At 33.0% G+C, this 17,687-nt stretch overlaps 2 protein-coding genes across 2 annotated transcripts; one reads left to right on the top strand and one right to left on the bottom strand.

The window, feature by feature from the left end:
* Positions 1–3: 3 nt before the first annotated feature.
* Positions 4–3,095, bottom strand: LOC109547024 (mediator of RNA polymerase II transcription subunit 7). The gene is made up of 3 exons (XM_019918238.2): positions 2,742–3,095; positions 2,410–2,678; positions 4–260 (listed from the first exon to the last, which is right to left on the bottom strand). Exons 1-3 carry the CDS (start codon positions 2,928–2,930, stop codon positions 59–61), a joined length of 660 nt encoding a protein of 219 aa, XP_019773797.1. The 5' UTR covers positions 2,931–3,095; the 3' UTR covers positions 4–58.
* A 3,739-nt stretch (positions 3,096–6,834) lies between these two features.
* LOC109535809 (cytochrome b5) lies at positions 6,835–12,943 on the top strand. The gene is made up of 4 exons (XM_048663520.1): positions 6,835–7,049; positions 9,539–9,667; positions 11,954–12,018; positions 12,366–12,943. Exons 1-4 carry the CDS (start codon positions 6,921–6,923, stop codon positions 12,403–12,405), a joined length of 363 nt encoding a protein of 120 aa, XP_048519477.1. The 5' UTR covers positions 6,835–6,920; the 3' UTR covers positions 12,406–12,943.
* The last annotated feature ends 4,744 nt before the right edge of the window (positions 12,944–17,687 follow it).

The raw sequence follows: 17,687 nt of genomic DNA, 5'->3' as shown, positions 1-17,687 counted from the left end.
ACGTGCAGGTGATTTTTACATTCTTAAATGCTGAAATTTTACAAAAAGAAAAAACTTTCTACATATTGTCCACTATACTGCACATAATTCGGTCCCTAATATCACATGGGTCACAATTGGAGTTACTATCATCCATTTTATCATGTTTCGTTATCAGATCGACGTCGGCCATGATTTTCGAATCCAGGTCCATCGGCTCCGGCAGATCTCTAACTGCTTGTTGCAGAATTTCCTTTACTTTATCAAGATGTTTTTGGAACCTAAATGAGCATTGTTCATGTTAATTCGACTAGATCAACTACTGAATGCCGTATGAAAAAATACACTAAGGATGTACTGAAATAGTTGTTAGAGCAACTAGAGAAATGATGGTGTGGATTTAGATAATTCTAGGGGGCTTAAGCGATGAGGAAAATCAAAACTTGAAAGCCAATTCGTCGTTTTTTGAGTAAAAGTATTTGCTTTGCAATATATAAACGTGTATAAACAAATAAATTGGCGAAAAATGATTGTACTCACAAAAATGCTTCAAAATAGTGTTAGTAGATCCGGCTTCGGTCTGGATTGTCTTTTTGTTAATTACGCAACTTTAACTGATGGAAACAACAACGGAAACTGATGAATAAAATTGTTATTTCTCTCCGCGCAAGCGAGCCCAAGTTAGTCGAAAATCTAATAGGCACATTTTGTTAGCTACCTGGTATCAATCGAGAAAAACACTTACTTTATCGCCAGCAGAATGTTTAATGAATATGAAACCGAATGTTGCATAAATAATTTATTAATTTATATTTTTGAGACAGATAGAGGAAAATAAATATTGTTATTTAGCTGCCTGGTGTTGATTGTTAACAAATTATTATATTATTAATTTAAAAACAGCCGCGCCTTTATATTTAATTTAATAAAATATAAAAATATCTATACCGGGTGTCCCGTAAACACGTGATCAAAAGGATACTGCGATATTCCTTCCATCAAAAGAAGACGATCTGACCAACTTATATTAACAAAAAATGTCTGGCTCCTCTGCTATTGATGGTCAAAGTTCTTCAAATAATGTTTCTTTTTTGAAATATTGGGAGAATAGTAAGATATATTTTGGTGAAACTCGCTGTGAATGAGTTCTTATGTAAGACTCATATTTTGATGAAATAATCGAGTTCAGCCGTTTTAGGCAATTGATAGTCAAAGTTCTTCAAAAAAAATGATCTTTTGTAAAATATCGGGAGAATGGTACGACGTATTTTAGTGAAACTCGATGTGAATTTGTTCGTATATAAGACTAATATTTTGATAAAACAGTCGAGTTTATCCGTTTTGGACAAGTGGTGAATTCTTGAGTGTCGTGGTACAAAAACTACCAGAACTTTTTATTTATTTGGCGAGGGCGTTGATGCATTAATCATTTATCCATAATTTTGTGCTCTTTGTAAAATGTTCATAATTTTTGCAGAAAAAAATTCTTGCCACTTAACAATGTTAGACATTAATTGCAAATGTCGTGATACGAGGCATAAATTAATTGTCAACCACTCTCACAAACTCTTTTCGAATGAAGAAGTGACCGACATGGTCAAAGTATTAGAGCGTACGCGTTTACGCGGCGCATATTTGCCGTTAATTGTCTAGCATTGTTAAGTGGCGAGAAAACAGACATATTTTCCGCAAAAACTATGAATGCTACAAGATTTTACAAAGAGCACAAAATTGTGAATAAATGATTAGTGTTTCATCCAAAAAAAAAATGAGTTGATTCCATCCACCAAATAAAACGTTCTGGTAGTTTTTGTACAACGACACTTTTCCAAAAGGGATTTCACTTCTTTCCCAAAACGGCTGAACTCGATTGTTTCATCAAAATATGCGTCTTACATAAGAACAAATTCACAGTGAGTTTCATCAAAATACATCGTACCATTCGCCCGATATTTCAAAAAAGATAATTTTTTGAAGAACTGACCATCAATAGAAGAGAAGCCAGACATTTTTTGTTAATAAAAGTTAGGTCAGATCGCCTTCTTTTGATCCAAATAATATCGCAGTACCCTTTTGATCATGTGCTTACGGGACACCCTGTATATATAAAAATGATGAATGTGTCTCTTTACCTGTCCTTAAAAATTCCAAATTTAACCATGATCGCACCGAGCTACAAGGCTGACATTCTGTAGGTTTCTTAGTTTACTGGAGAGTAACTTCCTGACAAAATTTCGACTTCCTAACTTTTTTGAGTTTTTGAGCTACAATTTACATGTAAGTCTATGGGAAACATAACTGCAGGTCAACGTGGGCAACGCCACGGGTCGCTCCGCTAGTTCTAAATATTTACTTGTAAAGGTCAAATATATGGGACAAAATGGGTTTCAAAGAACAAGACTTTGTTGGCGATCCCTGACAAATATCTACCTGTTAGTTGTCTCAATCCTTTGCCTTTTTTGTAGCTCCATCATCACCCGCAGCGTTTCTCTAGCTTGATGGGGACGAAATTCGTTTAGTAAATGGTGTATATGGATAAACAGTAAACTTAGGTCGTCAACCTTTTCAGTTCGTTTAGGAGAATCTGGGCAATTCACTAACAGATCCAGCAAATCTAAGAAATTTGCTAACAATGACAGATTCAGCTTTTTCAGTTCTCGTCGCCTATCAAAGTGTTGGGGGTATAGTCTTTTTATTCCCTAAAACACACGTGGAATTGTACGTACAACATAAACCTTATGGTTTAACGTATAGCTCTTTACCTGACTTTCCAAAGGTCGTATAATGCTTTCCTCGGTGTTAAAAGTATTGCCAAACATGTGATATGTGTCTTGTATTGGAGGAGGCGGCTTGGGGGCTCGGCCCCTACGAATCATTTCGTCTGTGTACTGACTTACATATTGCATAGGGGGCAAGGGCAAGGAACTAACTTGAACTGCGTCGGACGACATAATTACTGAACATTTATGCTCGAACCCTACAAGCAAAGGTACTGCAGCAAGCAATTAATAACTGCTTTATCTATGAACTTTCTCTCTGCTGTCTAACCTAAAAAGTGTTGTTTTGATGTGCTGTCGTGTCTTGCAGCGAGGTTGCCAACCTAAGTTAACTGTTTACAACACCACAATATTGAAGAGAGAAAAAGTATTAGTCGTGTCTCTTTTTAGATGCATAAATAAACATGTTTTTAGAAATGCTGCCAGTAAAAAATAAAATGTTTATTTACAGAAACTTAATCTAAAAATTAAATTCGGAATTCGACACTCGAAAGAATTATTCCGGAAAAAAATATAAAATTGGTCTTAAAAACGTAATATTTGTTGCATTATTGCAATACATATTTGTATAATGTAATAAATGTGTATCTAAAAAAAATAAACGCATTTGAAAACACAATAATGCCCGACGTGTTTGAACCGAACTAGAAAACTAGTTTTCATATACAGGGTGATCACTGGTAAAATATTAGAAACTAAAATGTTATCTAAAGTTTTTAACATTACTATCTTAAACTCGAAAATATTGTTTCTGGTATTTCTTCGTGCTTCCATCAATGTATTCATTTAAGTTTGAGTTTAATAAAAACCACACTTACGTGCTTTTTACTTAAGTTATCCTCTAAAATGCTTTGATGCGTAAACGTAAAACTGAAAAACTTTCTGGAAGGACATGCAAAAATAACCGTTTCCGTCCCAAATAACGTTAACTTGAGAGGTTAAAATAATAAACCATTTCTTATACATAAAAGCTAGTGTTTCCTAAAAAACAGTTATATTTTATTTAAATTATAACAAAATTTAGTCGTCGTACACAGGAGTTTTACCTACATATCGCCTGAACTTTTTTGTCTTCAATATTTCATAAATATTTAAAATCAAATTACTGAATTTCCAAGAATCAGCAAAGATCATAAGAAGCAAAAATCATCTTATTTCATCTCGCTCCGATATGCGGCTTTCCATAAAAATACGTTTTCATATCGCCCAATGTATATAAAATTCTATAAGGTTCCCAAAATGTTCCCTCATTTATGAATTTCTGTCTTACAATTATATTTCTTTTGCCTGTAAAGTTGGTCGTACCTAAATGCCATTCATGAGGTCTATTGGGCACTTAAAATTATTATAAACAATAAACGGTTATTTGCTGATTTAAGAAATTTTTGCGAAATATTAAAAACAAACTTCCAATTCCAATTCTCATCCAAATTTTTTATCGACGAAAATTTCTCATTTTCAGCCTTAGATTTGGGCTTCCTGAATATTTTCTCAAAAACATTAAATTATTAAATACAACGGTTAATTGTGTTAAAAGTACTCCTTGATTTGTCAATAAACCACATTGTTTAATAAATTTTCTATTTGCAAAAATGTATTACTATGTATACACATGGAATTGGATTCACTTTGGAAAAAGTACATATTCTGTGCTTTTCAGTAACAGTTTGCTTTAAGGATAGTCAAATCGACAAAAATTACAGCAAAATATTCACAATTTTCGTTCAGTAGTGCCAAATAAAATAAAATATCGTTAAAGCATAAGAAAATGGACAAGTTACCATTAATAAAAATTAAAAAATTTAATGTAATTTTTTTTCTATATTTTAGAGCGTTTGAGGCATTTAAGATATATCAGAATGTTTTTTCTTCTAAATGCAATACTTCGTTCCCTAATATAAAAATGTTTGATCAATATCGACGACAATCACTGAACAATACACTCGTGTATCCAAGAGAATAAACTAAACCAAAAAAACCCATTCAACAAACAGTTTGGATTGACAAAAGTTTAGGACTAGGTAATTTATTCCAGCCTTGTTCATATCACTGAAATTACACTGACCATTTTCATTGCCGAAGCATCCAAATGGCGATTTTTTCACCGTTAATTAGTAAGACAGTGTTCCTAAACAAAACCATTAACTTGTAAAAAATTGAACAAATAAACCTTGAATCATCAGCATTGCTGCACTCGAAAACTAATGGCAAGCTTCCCACCGTCTACTCAGACAAGCAGGATTCCGTGGAAACTTGGTAATCCACGTCCCAAATGACTATCGACAAACTAGTTTTTCCTCGAGATATCTGGTTTTAAATCCTTTAAGTAAACAGGAGTTTCTGTAATTCGAGCCAGTATTTTTCTGTGTATCTCCCGAAGCGCGTTTCCTGTGTAAACAGTAGGTCTATTAGGGACCGAATTGTTGTGCAGCATCGCATATTCTTGATAAAACCTGGCAAAATGACAAGGATTTTTCGAAAATTCGTTCACGTATTTTATAAAAGTAACAAAACAAAATTAATGATAAAACTTTTTTTTTCTATATTGGAATACCCGAATATTCCAATACTCGAGTATTCAAATACTCGAATATTCGTATATTCAAATACTCGAATATTCGTATATTCAAATACGCGAATATTCGAATATTCAAACACCCGAGTATTCAAATACTCAAATATTCGAATACTCAAATATTCGTTACATATTGGTGGAGTATTCGAATAAACCACTAAACGAGTATTCGAATTTCAGATTTAGAAAAATTCCGAGCACTAGTAAGAAGTATTTCAGAGAAAAAATATTAACAGAAGCTCGTAGAAATAAGTGGGAATGTGAGCTGAAAAATGAAGTGTTTTAATTGTCGATTGGTATTTTAGACTTTTTAAATTCCAGCTGGTTTGCTGGTTTCTTTACCGTGATCAGACAACTTGGCTCAACTCCGACAACTTGACTCAAGCTCAATGAGCTCAATCAATCAATTGGCTCAGTAGATTTTGTTGATGGAGCACAATAGCCTTCAAAATGGATTTATTTGAGAGGACTAAATAAGTTTTACAAATGTGTAAAATCAATTTTTTGGGGAAATCCGGCAATATTATAATTGGAAGCAGATGTTCCATCAATTATTCCTCTAAACCATCAATAAGTGTCCGGTTTTTACCGACATTATATTTATGAAATACTTAATAACTTGATTTTTGATACATCCTCCCAAGTTTTTTAGTAAAAGTAAAACATAAAAATATTAAATAAAAAAAAAATCGACGGGGCCAACACGAGTTCCACAAACCAAATTTAAACAATGTTATTTGCGCAACTGTAATTTTCAATAATTAATTAACTTAAATTATTTCATGTAAATAAACTGGAAACATTTGTTCAAAATTTAACAGCAATTTGTTTTATTAAACATTGTTGTAATAGAACAATTAATGGTTTTTAATTGGTGAAAAAGACGGTGATTTGATACAAAAATTATTTTCTTTTAGTATGAAAATACCATAAGCACCGCATTAGAAAACTGACTTACTTACGGGATGTACGTTTAACTTTACCGTACTCAAAAGTCGATGCTTAATAATTAAAAGCTTGATCGAAACAAAAGAGTATAATAAAAATGGAATTTCTAAAGTTCGTAGGTGATCGTCGGTATCAGTGAAAAGAACAGAGGCGGATTGATTGATACAAGGGAGATTAAAGATTTAATTAAAATCGTTAAATAAAACCAATTAAAAACAAGCCTTCCAGGAAAGTTGCCGTCAATCAAGTGCAATGACTAATTAAGTAAAAAAGTTTGGGAACTTTGCCTCCCGGCAAGTGTCCTCCTCCACCACCAAGTATCCTTGCAAAAACACATTTTCGGGTAAATTCCCATTTTAGCAGCAGTTTGACGATTTAAAAGTTCATCCTTCGCTTGCACACACACACACACACACAGAAACTGGCCATAATGAGCTTTGTAAAATACGACTGGAAGCATCCACAAGACGAAGAAAACCGGCAATAATTTTATGGCGACGATATCTCAAGTCCGTTGCTGAACATTGTATCGGTATACAGATATAAATAAAACGACAATCGTGATAAATTACTCACTTACCCGCTTTCGGAGATCATACATTGGCACTTACGTTATCCATATATCAACCAAAGTCGCTAAAATGGCTGAGGAAGATCAAATTAAGTATTTTACCATCGAGGAAGTGAAAATTTATAATGGAAAAGACGATAGTCGTGTGTGGTTCATCTACAAGGACATTGTGTATGATGTGACTGATTACTTGGATGATGTAAGTGCTTTTACTTTCCAAAGTAATCATCAAAGTAATTTTACTTTCTAACATATTTCGGTTATTTGCATTCTGTTTAAGTTTCGATCAATCTTTTTCCCCCTTTCCCTCATTATTGAATTTTTTATTCTTCAAACCATTAAGTCGAATTCCAAGTCGGGTTTCAAAACACATTAATATCGAATATTTCATTTACAAAGTATTGAAATAAAAATGGTAATATATATATATATATACCCGATAGATTAGACATTTATGTATGATGATGATTTAACTTACTTAAGACTCTACTTCTATTTTTTGAATGTGAATTCTATTTAATTAAACATTTTTTCCTATGCCAATGAGGATATTAATCAGGACATATTCCTCATTTCAGTTTGGTCCACTATTAAGAAACTGTAATTTTTTCTTTTATCTTCAGTGCGAAATGCTATTCATAACATAAGCTTTTGTGACAACATATTTTACAAAACACTTGAGGGACTTGATGAGCATTTTGTGTAATTTTGCGGAAAATTATAGTTATTTTTTTGTGTCTTCTATATGTCCAAAAGTCAGCCATTTGAAAACGATTCAAAATAACTATGGAAAAAACAAGCACCACATCAAGGGAAAATACGTTTCAATGCATGTTATTTATTTCATTCGCAGAATCCCAAAAGTGGATTAGATTTGACCTGTAGATCACAGCTAAGAAGTTGTAATAAAAATATACATAAAAAAGGAACGATTGCTTCATTCGATTATGATTATCGGTCTTTGATTTAAATTAATCAACCAATAATTTTGTTTTAATAAAAAACTAATAATAATAACGGAAAATCCTTGCAGTTTCCGTTATTATTTTGATAAAATAAAAGTGCATATATCTTCAATCGTATTCCAGAGTTTTTAGTGCAACTCCTCTATACGATACAAGAGTTTAAATTTATTTGGAAAAGAGTCTTTTTTTAAACCGAAACTTGCGTTTTTTTACAAATTTCCTCATTTAAAAGGTATTGTTTTGCAAATCTTACGTCTGTCTCGCTTCTGGTTTTTCCGCGGAGCTGGTAATTCTTGAAAACATCTGGTACTCAAACCTGGATTTTCCGTGGTTCGAACTAAAGGATGGCTTTTCTAGAAACATTTTTTAGGACAAAAACACTTGTCTCTTTTTTGTTGCAGCTTGCCGCTACGTTTTTCATAAATCGAAAAAAACATTGTTAAAGAAAATTATATTCCCAAATAACGCAGTTTCTTCATCATCTGCAGATCATTTGCTATCGTCTTCGAAACATGAATGTTCTCCAGTATCTCTTAAATTCATGCATTGAACAACAATATAGTCAATTTCCATTGGGTCACGCGCAGCATATATTATCTACTGGATTTCCCCTTGTTTTTTTAAGCCTCCATTTAGCATGAACAACATAAGAAAGATAAAACACATTTTAATACAGTTGGGTAATTCCAGATGAATGCACGCAACCTAGATACAATCACTTGCATGGCCGATTTGTGTTACAAATAAATGTAAATACAATGTTTGTTGTTTAATGCTCATTGTCGATTTCGACAGGGATTTTTCATGGTGATTCGCTAGAAGCATAAACATGTGATCAAAACTAGTTTTCAGCATTTTCTTAAATTAATTATATTTCCGTGCGTTTATTTAAGAAGAAATATAAAAATATAAACATCAAATTTTTCGGAGATAGCAAGGCAACTGTGAAATTATAACTTTATTATTTAATTGTATAGCTGAAAGTGTTGATCATACACTAAACATCTGGACACTAATTGTGACACTAAACAATGGCTCTTACAGAGCTTGAACTAAAAAAAATACTCTTATAAGTGCTAAAGTCGACTATCGGTGCAACAGTTTCGAAAAAACACTTTTTAACTATAAGCAAAAATAATAATTCTGGAAATCCAGAAAGATGAATTTAAATCGCACTGAATCCATCATTGCTGGGTTGACTTGAAACTAATCGAGAGCAATTAGCACTTTGAAATTTTCTTGACTTAAAAGTTATTTCCACAAAAGGGTATGAAATTTTAATAACTTCTAATTTAGAGCAATTAGCTATTTGAGTCTTCATCCTGCTTTAGAAAATGCTTGATTATAAAAGCATTGAAAATTTAATTTAAATCGCATAAAATTCCGATTTTTTTCGACTTAAAAAGTGACCATTTAGAAACTTTAATGAAAATTTTCTGGTTTCAAAAAGACTTAATTCTGAGATCCCTAAAAATTTAATTAAAATCGCATCGAATCTTCATTTTCTTGAACTTGAAAAGTAAGCAATCTTACACAAGTGTAGTTTTTGCTTTAAATTCTCATAACTTCTGATCAAGACGCGTGCAGGAGCTGGACTTTTTGACACTCTATAGAAAGCACTTGAGTCTGAAAATCTTTAAAATATCGTTCAAATCGTAACAAACCCTGATTTTTTTGGACTTGGACTTATGGTTTAGAAAAACTATATTTTTTCTGGTTATAGCACCCAGGTGGAGGCGATCTGATTACCGAATATGCTGGCAAGGATGCCACCAAAGCATTTGATGATTTTGGACATTCCTCTGATGCCAAGAAGCAGTTGAAGAAGTACAAAATTGGAGAGATTGTTGAAGTAAGCTGAATAACTGACTACACTCTTTAAATTTCATATTACTTCTGGCTTCTATGCAATTATGGCTATCAATTTCAAACTCTTTGCAGTCAAATGTTAAATATAATACCGTTAAACTACTGATAAACCAGACCAATTCCCAGTACTAATTACTAACACAATACATCTACAGTACTTAGATTAAGTAACAAGGATTATTAGCGAGAAGCTGGATGATTTATATTAGTCGCAGCGTTTCTATCATGGATGTTCTCCGCTGATTACCAAATCGATTGTTAATTATTGATTGATCAATTTTAATTATCCATAAATATGTCTGGATGATTAAACTTCACTGCTGAAATGTACAATCTGAGACTCGCTGAAGGTATCTACAGGGTGTCCGTTTTTGGAGTTCAACCATGGGGATCTCGGTAACCATATAAGATACGAAATTGGTTGGAGTGTAGAGCTTACTAAAATGCTCGTTAAAATTAAAGAAAATTTCCTCCACTTCCGGAGATATCCGGAAAAAATGGAAATTCGAAAAAAAAAAACGTTTAATTTCCTCCTTAACTTATTTGACGCGGAAATTTAAAATGAATAATACTTCATCATGGCAACTTCTTCTCTTCTACAACGTGGCCATGTTGTATTTAAAATGCGACTTATGGATTCTTGACAACCATCATCAACTTTATTTTCTCTTATGGGCGCATCTTGGATTTTTACATGTTTTAATTCAGCCTTTTTTCTCTGATTACCATGATCATATGTTAAGGTCTTGCTGATTGGTAAAAATAACAAAAATCCTGTTTTTGCAAGGAGTGCTTTGGAATGACACCTACTCTTTCGTTTATCAACAGATTTTAGACAGTTTGACTAAATTTAGCTTAGCTTCTCCTAGAGTTTCAACAATATTTTTGTAATTTTTTGTCAAAATGCCTTATGCAAATGAAGAAAAACGAAATATGATATAAATTGATTACGCTTCACACCAAAATGTGCAAGTTACTTCGGAAACATATCTACAGCGGTATCCAGAAAGACAACAACCAGCCCAGAAATGTTTTCTGTTCCTGCATAAACATTTAGCCTAGTTTGGCTCATTTTCTACGCCTATAAAACGTGTTCAAAAACAAATGAGAATAAGTGGAAATTTTACAGGCGTTGAGTGAAATGTTAAACTCTCATCAAAAGTAATAAACGGTATTAAATTTAATTTTCCATTAGATTCAAGCTTATCCTTCTACTTCAAGAGCTATAGCAGCAGAAATTAACGTACCTCATCAGGCAGTGTGAAGAGTCTTAAAAAAACATAGATGTTGTCCGTTTAAATTTCATATAAGCCAAGTTTTGCATCTAGGAGATACCGAACGGAGGGTAGAATTTTGTAGAAATATCATGACATTGTGATGATGCTCCACCACATAATGGACCATGATGGTGCTCCGCCACATAATGCTTGAAGGCTGATTATTTGTCAGAAATATTTCCCGAGTCATATTCAACAATGGGCACATACCTTGGCCGGTACGATCACCAGACCTTTCCCCTTTCGATTATTATTTATGGGGAACTATGAAAAACAACATTTATAAATCTATTACTCACCGATATTAATGACCTGCTCTTCACAACGTTATGGACCAAAATTCGAACAAAATACGTTTTAAGATCACTATAAAATTTAGAAGACTGTGCTCGGAAGTGGAAGGTGAACCATTCGAACACCTCTTATAATTTTCTGAATTTACTGGTTTCTCAAAGTTTAGTTTCATCCTATGTAAATTTATAATACACTTTTTTCCTTTTTTTACTATACTCAAAAATTTTTTTTGTTATTTTCACCAACCAGCAAGACTGAACCTTAATATATGATACGATATCGTAATAAGAATATAAAACTGAATTCAAAAATGTAAAAATCCAAGACGGCGCCCATAAGAAAAAACAAAGTTGATGACGGTTGTCAAGAATCCATAAGTCGCATTTGAAATACAACATCGCTACGTTGTAGAAGAGAAAAAGTTGAAATGACGAAGTATTATTTATTTTAAATTTCCGAGGCAAATAAGCTAAGGAAAAAATGCAAACTTTGTTTTCGAATTTCGTTTTTTCCGATTATCTTCGGAAGCAGCAGAAATTTTTTAAATTTTCAATAGGAATTTTAGTAAGCTCTAGACTGCGCAACTTTGCCCCAATTTAATCAATCTCGTATCTAGTATGATTACCGACATCCCCATGGATGAGCTCCAAAAACAGACACCCTGTATATTATTAATATTGGGGTTTATTAAATTCTAGGAGCAACGAAAAGGCAAAAAGAAAGCGGAAGTCAAAACTGTGCCCCCAGAAAAACCGGAAACACGGTGAGTACATATGAATTCTTACGATAACCAGATTCTATCGTAAAAACTCAAAAGAGATCTGTAAAATTGGAAAAAATTCTCTAGATACATCCACTTTTCGCTAAAGATGTTACTAAAATTCGTCTTTCTGGGTTTAAAACGAATACAATCTCTAAACTTTTTTGCTGCTTTTTTCAACTATTTGTGCATAATCAAGGTAGATCTTACAATTTATTCAAGGAAATTCAAGGAAAAAAAACTAACGGAAATCTAAAAAGAATTTTGATACAAACAAATAAACTTTCAAAGTAGATGTGTTGCATTCCAAAACACCTCTTAATAAACTACATTTAATATTTTATTTCCAGAAGTTGCATCTCAATCATCACCTGTGGACTGTGTGCATAACAGCAGGCAAACGAAAAGATCAAAGAAACATTCCTTAGTTAAGATTCTAACTGTGATTTTTATTAATTTATGCGGGCAAAAATAGAACAATTTCCAATTCGAAAGTGACATTAGTTTTGAGGGCTTTTACTAACGTTTTCAGTGACAAAGCGATAATTACTCAAATAACGTCACTGTAGCTAATTCGAGAGATCGAGGGTTTATAGCGATATCGAACACGTAGGATCGTGGAGCGATTATGAAACCAAATGAATTGGCGAGACAATTAGATTTGCAATAAATTAGATAATTTCCTCGATAATCATGTACATTGATAACCATAAGTACTATTGTAAATGTGTGGGTGCTATTTAATCGCTGATAATAAAGGGTTTGTTAATCACTAATCAAGTCGATGTACATTTACCAGATCAAATTTAGAAACAACACAATACTGTCTGGTTGTCCAGTCAGTTAAATATTTCTAAACCTAAACTAGTTGTTACCACATTAACCTTAACATTATATTAATCAACTTTCCAATAGATTATAATTTTTTTTTGTGCTGATTTTTTTGCCTGTCTAATATTCGGAAGGCTAACTTTCTGTCTTTTTAATCGTACCAAAAATTCCATAAATTGTTCGGTTAATGAATATGACTTTTCGGTTGAAAACCGCATTGCGAGCTTCAAAAATATGTTTTAATTATTTATTTGCCCATGGGATTAATAAATAATTAGCCAACTGCCCGATACATTACCGCATTGCTAATGGTTGAGGTGTTAAAATCAGACCCAAATTGTCACAGATGCACTAGCAGGAATCGTTGATGGACATGTTTTTCAATTAAAAATTGTGCTGATTTATTGTAACCCAAAACATACACAAAGCTATTGAGACGGGTTAGTGATGACGTGCTTTTCTTTATTCGAGTCTTGTAACGTGGATTCGTTCATAAGCAGTTCAAATATTGTCAAGCGGATTTCTGAAAAGTTTTTCTTCTTATACAGGGTGTCAATGTGTTATACAAAGTAATGGCACAAAACGAAATGGTGGATTCCTGAGGTAAAAATATGATGATTTAATACAACTTACCTTTGTCCAAAAGTTGACGTTTGCCGACATACAGGGCGTCAAAGTTACATTTTTATTTCAGTTTTTCGTTATTCTACTTTGAACGGAGCTGCATATTTTAACGAAATTGATATACAGGGATTTTTCAGCAAAAGAAATCCGAATCTATCATCAGATTTTTATCAACTTGAAGAAAAAACCACTTACGGCGATATCTGGGCAAAAAAATTGTTTTAACTTTTTGGTCACCCGATATTCCGACTTCTAAACTGGTTGGGTCTAATCGCCTATTAATTTTGTACAAAAAAGATATTCTTAGTCGATGTCCCAACAAGCCTCTGTTTCCGAGATATTTGCGATTACACCGCAAAATGCAGTATTTACAAAAAATAAGCAGCAATAAGTAAGTGAAAACATATTTTCTAAACATCATTCTTTAACAGTAGGATCTTTTTATCTTAATCACTAATAATAAAACATTCATTTTCTACAGCAATTGCTCAAAATATCCCCCGTTAACTTCAATACATTTTGAACTGCGTTTATTGAGGAATCGTCTAATTTTAAAAAAACATATTTTTAAACCATTCGGCGGCATTCATTACTTTATTTATCAACTCATCTCGGGTGTCTACCGTTTGATCGTACACTAATGATTTTAAATAACCCCACACACAAAAATCTAGTGGGTTAAAGTCAGGACTTCGCGCCGGCCACCGATTTGTAAAATGTTGGTTTAGGTAATTACTACTCTAGCAAAATCGTCCTCTAATAAATTCTGTACCGGCGTAAAATGGCAAGGGTGGAGATTTTCTTGCTGAAAAATCCTACGAACTGAAGACTTGCTTATGCCAGTTGCAGTTTCCAATCGTCTTGTGCTTATTTCTAGATTTTCTCCAACACGAACCAGAACGTTTTCTTCTGCTCTTGCTCTGGAGTTGAAATTTTCGGACGTCCCAAGATATTCTCTTTAGTCCTAAAGCAACCAGTTTACCCTAATCGACGGTAAATGTATCCGAATAACTTGAACTACGGTTGCTTCTTGTTGGGATACAATTCTAAGAGAATTCAAAATTGATTTATTGCATAGCTTAATCGGGTTGTAATTAAGTAGGGGTTAGTATAAAAACAAAAATTGTGCACCAGATTATGACAAAAATAGATTGTATACATTTTATTACAAAAAAAAGCGAAAATTCAAAATCGATTTATTGCATAGCTTAATCGGGTTGTAATTAAGTAGGGGTTAGTATAAAAACAAAAATTGTGTACTAGATTATGATAAAAATCGATTGTATCAATTTTATTACAACAAAAAACACAGAAAAAGAAGTTACTCAGACACTCGAAATAACAGCAATTATTTTTTTTCAATCAGTGACTATAAGTAGTGCAGAGCCAACTTTTTAAATAAAAATCCGATTACGGCGGGCATTAAATTCATTTAAATTCTTTTACTCAAACACGGTGCGTTGTAGAAAAAAGTCAAGAGACCTTTTCTCTTCCAAATTGAACAGGAACTTGAAAACTAATATTTATTTTTAGAAAAAACAGTGGCGTAACATTTTTTGTTAAAAATTATCTACAGACGTGCCTGTGCACACGCCACTAGAAAATCTAGAAACAAAATTTTTATCACAAAACATATATTGCTGTTAAGTGCCTAAGTCCATAAAATTTCATTAAAATATTCCAAGGGGTTTCAGGAAAATTACAAAATATAATTTTTTAAATTAATACTTTAACACGCTGTAGATCGGAGACTAAGAGTTTTCGGACTATGGTATATTAAAGAAATATATCCAGAATTACGTGCACTGTCACCTCCTACAAGGAATGCATCTACTTACCAAACGCCCTGTATATCGGTTGAGAAATTTGTCAGGCGATCAGCTTATCTCTAATTTATTATTAAAAATTACACAAACAAAAGCAGTCTTAGGAAAATAAAAACAAGTTCGCACTCAACAAAGTTTAACCAAGAAGATGCTGGTAAATCAAACGAATACTTCAGAAATCAAACCCCAAAACAGGCAGGTTAAACAGAGTATTTATTACTGCAGCAGCTTTTCAGTGGACTTTCCAAATTCTGCTCGAATTTAAATTCAACCGGCAAAACCCCCAATAGGGGCCGTGTAATTTAAGCGAAGTGAGCTACAAATTATTTCCTAATTTCTTTCCATGCAGCAGCCGCATGAATTGTTTCGGTTGGTATTAATTTCGACTCGAATATCTGGAGCGCACCTGTTGCAGCCCCATCGCAATGTAGACGTCGCATGGAAAACTCCACGAAGGGAAAACAGGACTTTAAATGAAACGTAGGGCACATGAAGTCTTCCTATGAGGACGTTTTTAGTTTATGGTCGCCATTGGAATGGTTCCAGACATTGGAAAAGTTTAAAGTCTAATAAACTTGCAACGTCTAGGGATCTGGATTTAAGATATTACAAGGCGCAATCCGGTTAAAAAGGGACATACTTTCATCATTCTTGTCAGAAGATACATAGTCATTATTAGACATAGAGATTATTTTTCAGAAAGTCGTAGAAAAAACATTTTAAAACTGCATTTACTTTATATCGTTTCGGCGATTAATTGAGGTAAAACTAAGTATTCTTAAATGCTTCCGCTCATCATCTAAAAATCTTTGATTAAGCAAGAAAAATTGCTTCATGTGTTATACGTTCATGCGTCATATGTCATCTCAAGTCCATTATGCTACGCGAAGAGATTATTCCTAACTAACAAACCGTCATTTCCATTTGATCCCAGATTATATTCCTAAAGGCAAAATTTTCCGGACGGATTCCGTTGATCTTTGAACAAAACCACACTAAAAGCGTCACGTATTTGTAAAGCCGACAATCTAAAACTGTTTTTAGGGCTAGATTGAATTTTGAAAATTACACAAAGCACATTTTCTTGATTTAAAATTTAAGACTAATTTAATGAGTAAAATATTGATTTTTTTAACGAATAGATAAGTTGGAGGCGAAAAACTTTCCATATCTGGAACATTGTGTTACTAAGCCTTCGGTTTGAACTCATTGATAGTGTATGCATATGGATATTATGTATATAGAATGTGAAAAAATCGTTCAAGGCATCTTTTATCGGTTATTTTGAAACGCTCCTAACATACGCCATTTTTCCAAGCTTCGAAAACTTCAAAATCTGCAAAGGTTTTTTTATCAACACATAATCTGTACAATAAATATTAAGCCATTTCGAGTACTGATACAGTTTTGTAAAACCGAAATATAAAATTGTCTGTAGGTTTTAGCAAAATGCTGCTTATCTTTTTTTTAACCATTTTGAACACTGTACAATTTTACATTTTCCCGAAAATTTTGCAATTTTCACTGCTCATTAAGAATAGAAAGCCTGTGAAGGCTTTCACGGCCGGTTAAATCACATTTAGGAATGTTTTCCGGGCTTTGAAGCCGTGGTCTATGGGAATTTCCTCCTGACGTTTCGTCCACAACTGCGGTGGACGAAATATACAGGGCGTTCTTTTTTCTAGAGGCATAGTAATAGAAACATTCGTTACATTTTTGTGTATTTTTATTTGAATTAGCTTACAGCCGATAAACCTCAATTATTGTAAATTAAATTAAAATAAAGAAAATAAAGTTTAAAGTTAACTCGTTAGCCAACCCTATTTTAACTTCAACTTGTACTTGAAGCGTTCACAGAAAAATGTGAACAGAAGGACACAAAAAATATATAAAATAATTTATAAAAAATCACCCAGAAACCCTACATGAACTTATATTTGTGCAAATAACTCGAAAACTAAGACAGATACGAAAAAAACTGCAAGTGATCAGAAAATTATTAAATTGAACAACAAATGCAAAGCTGTGTTCGGTCGAAGTTAGTGGAGCACCACAAAAAAGTTCGGGAGGGGAAAAAGAGTTACGCCTTTAGAAAAAAGAACACCCTGTATATTTTCACAACAGGTCCCCCAACCTACGGATAAAGGGTCTAAGCATTAGCTTACGTTAAAAATTTGAGCAAAATATCTCATAAACTGTAGGAGTTAAAGAGATTATTTCACTCATCCATAGCAACGCCATAGGGCAAAAAAGGTATTAATAAACGGTAATTCGATAATTTTCAAAAAACTTACAACGATAATTTCACGTCGTCATGGAATCATAATAAATATCACTGTTGACTGATTTATTTAATGTGATTGATGTGAAATATATTCTCAAAAATTAATA

Source organism: Dendroctonus ponderosae, unplaced genomic scaffold, assembly GCF_020466585.1.
Source record: "Dendroctonus ponderosae isolate FM_Combo_2020 unplaced genomic scaffold, Dpon_F_20191213v2 Dpon_F_20191213_1, whole genome shotgun sequence".
NCBI lineage: Eukaryota > Metazoa > Arthropoda > Insecta > Coleoptera > Curculionidae > Dendroctonus > Dendroctonus ponderosae.
This window is presented reverse-complemented; position numbering and strand designations above follow the sequence as displayed.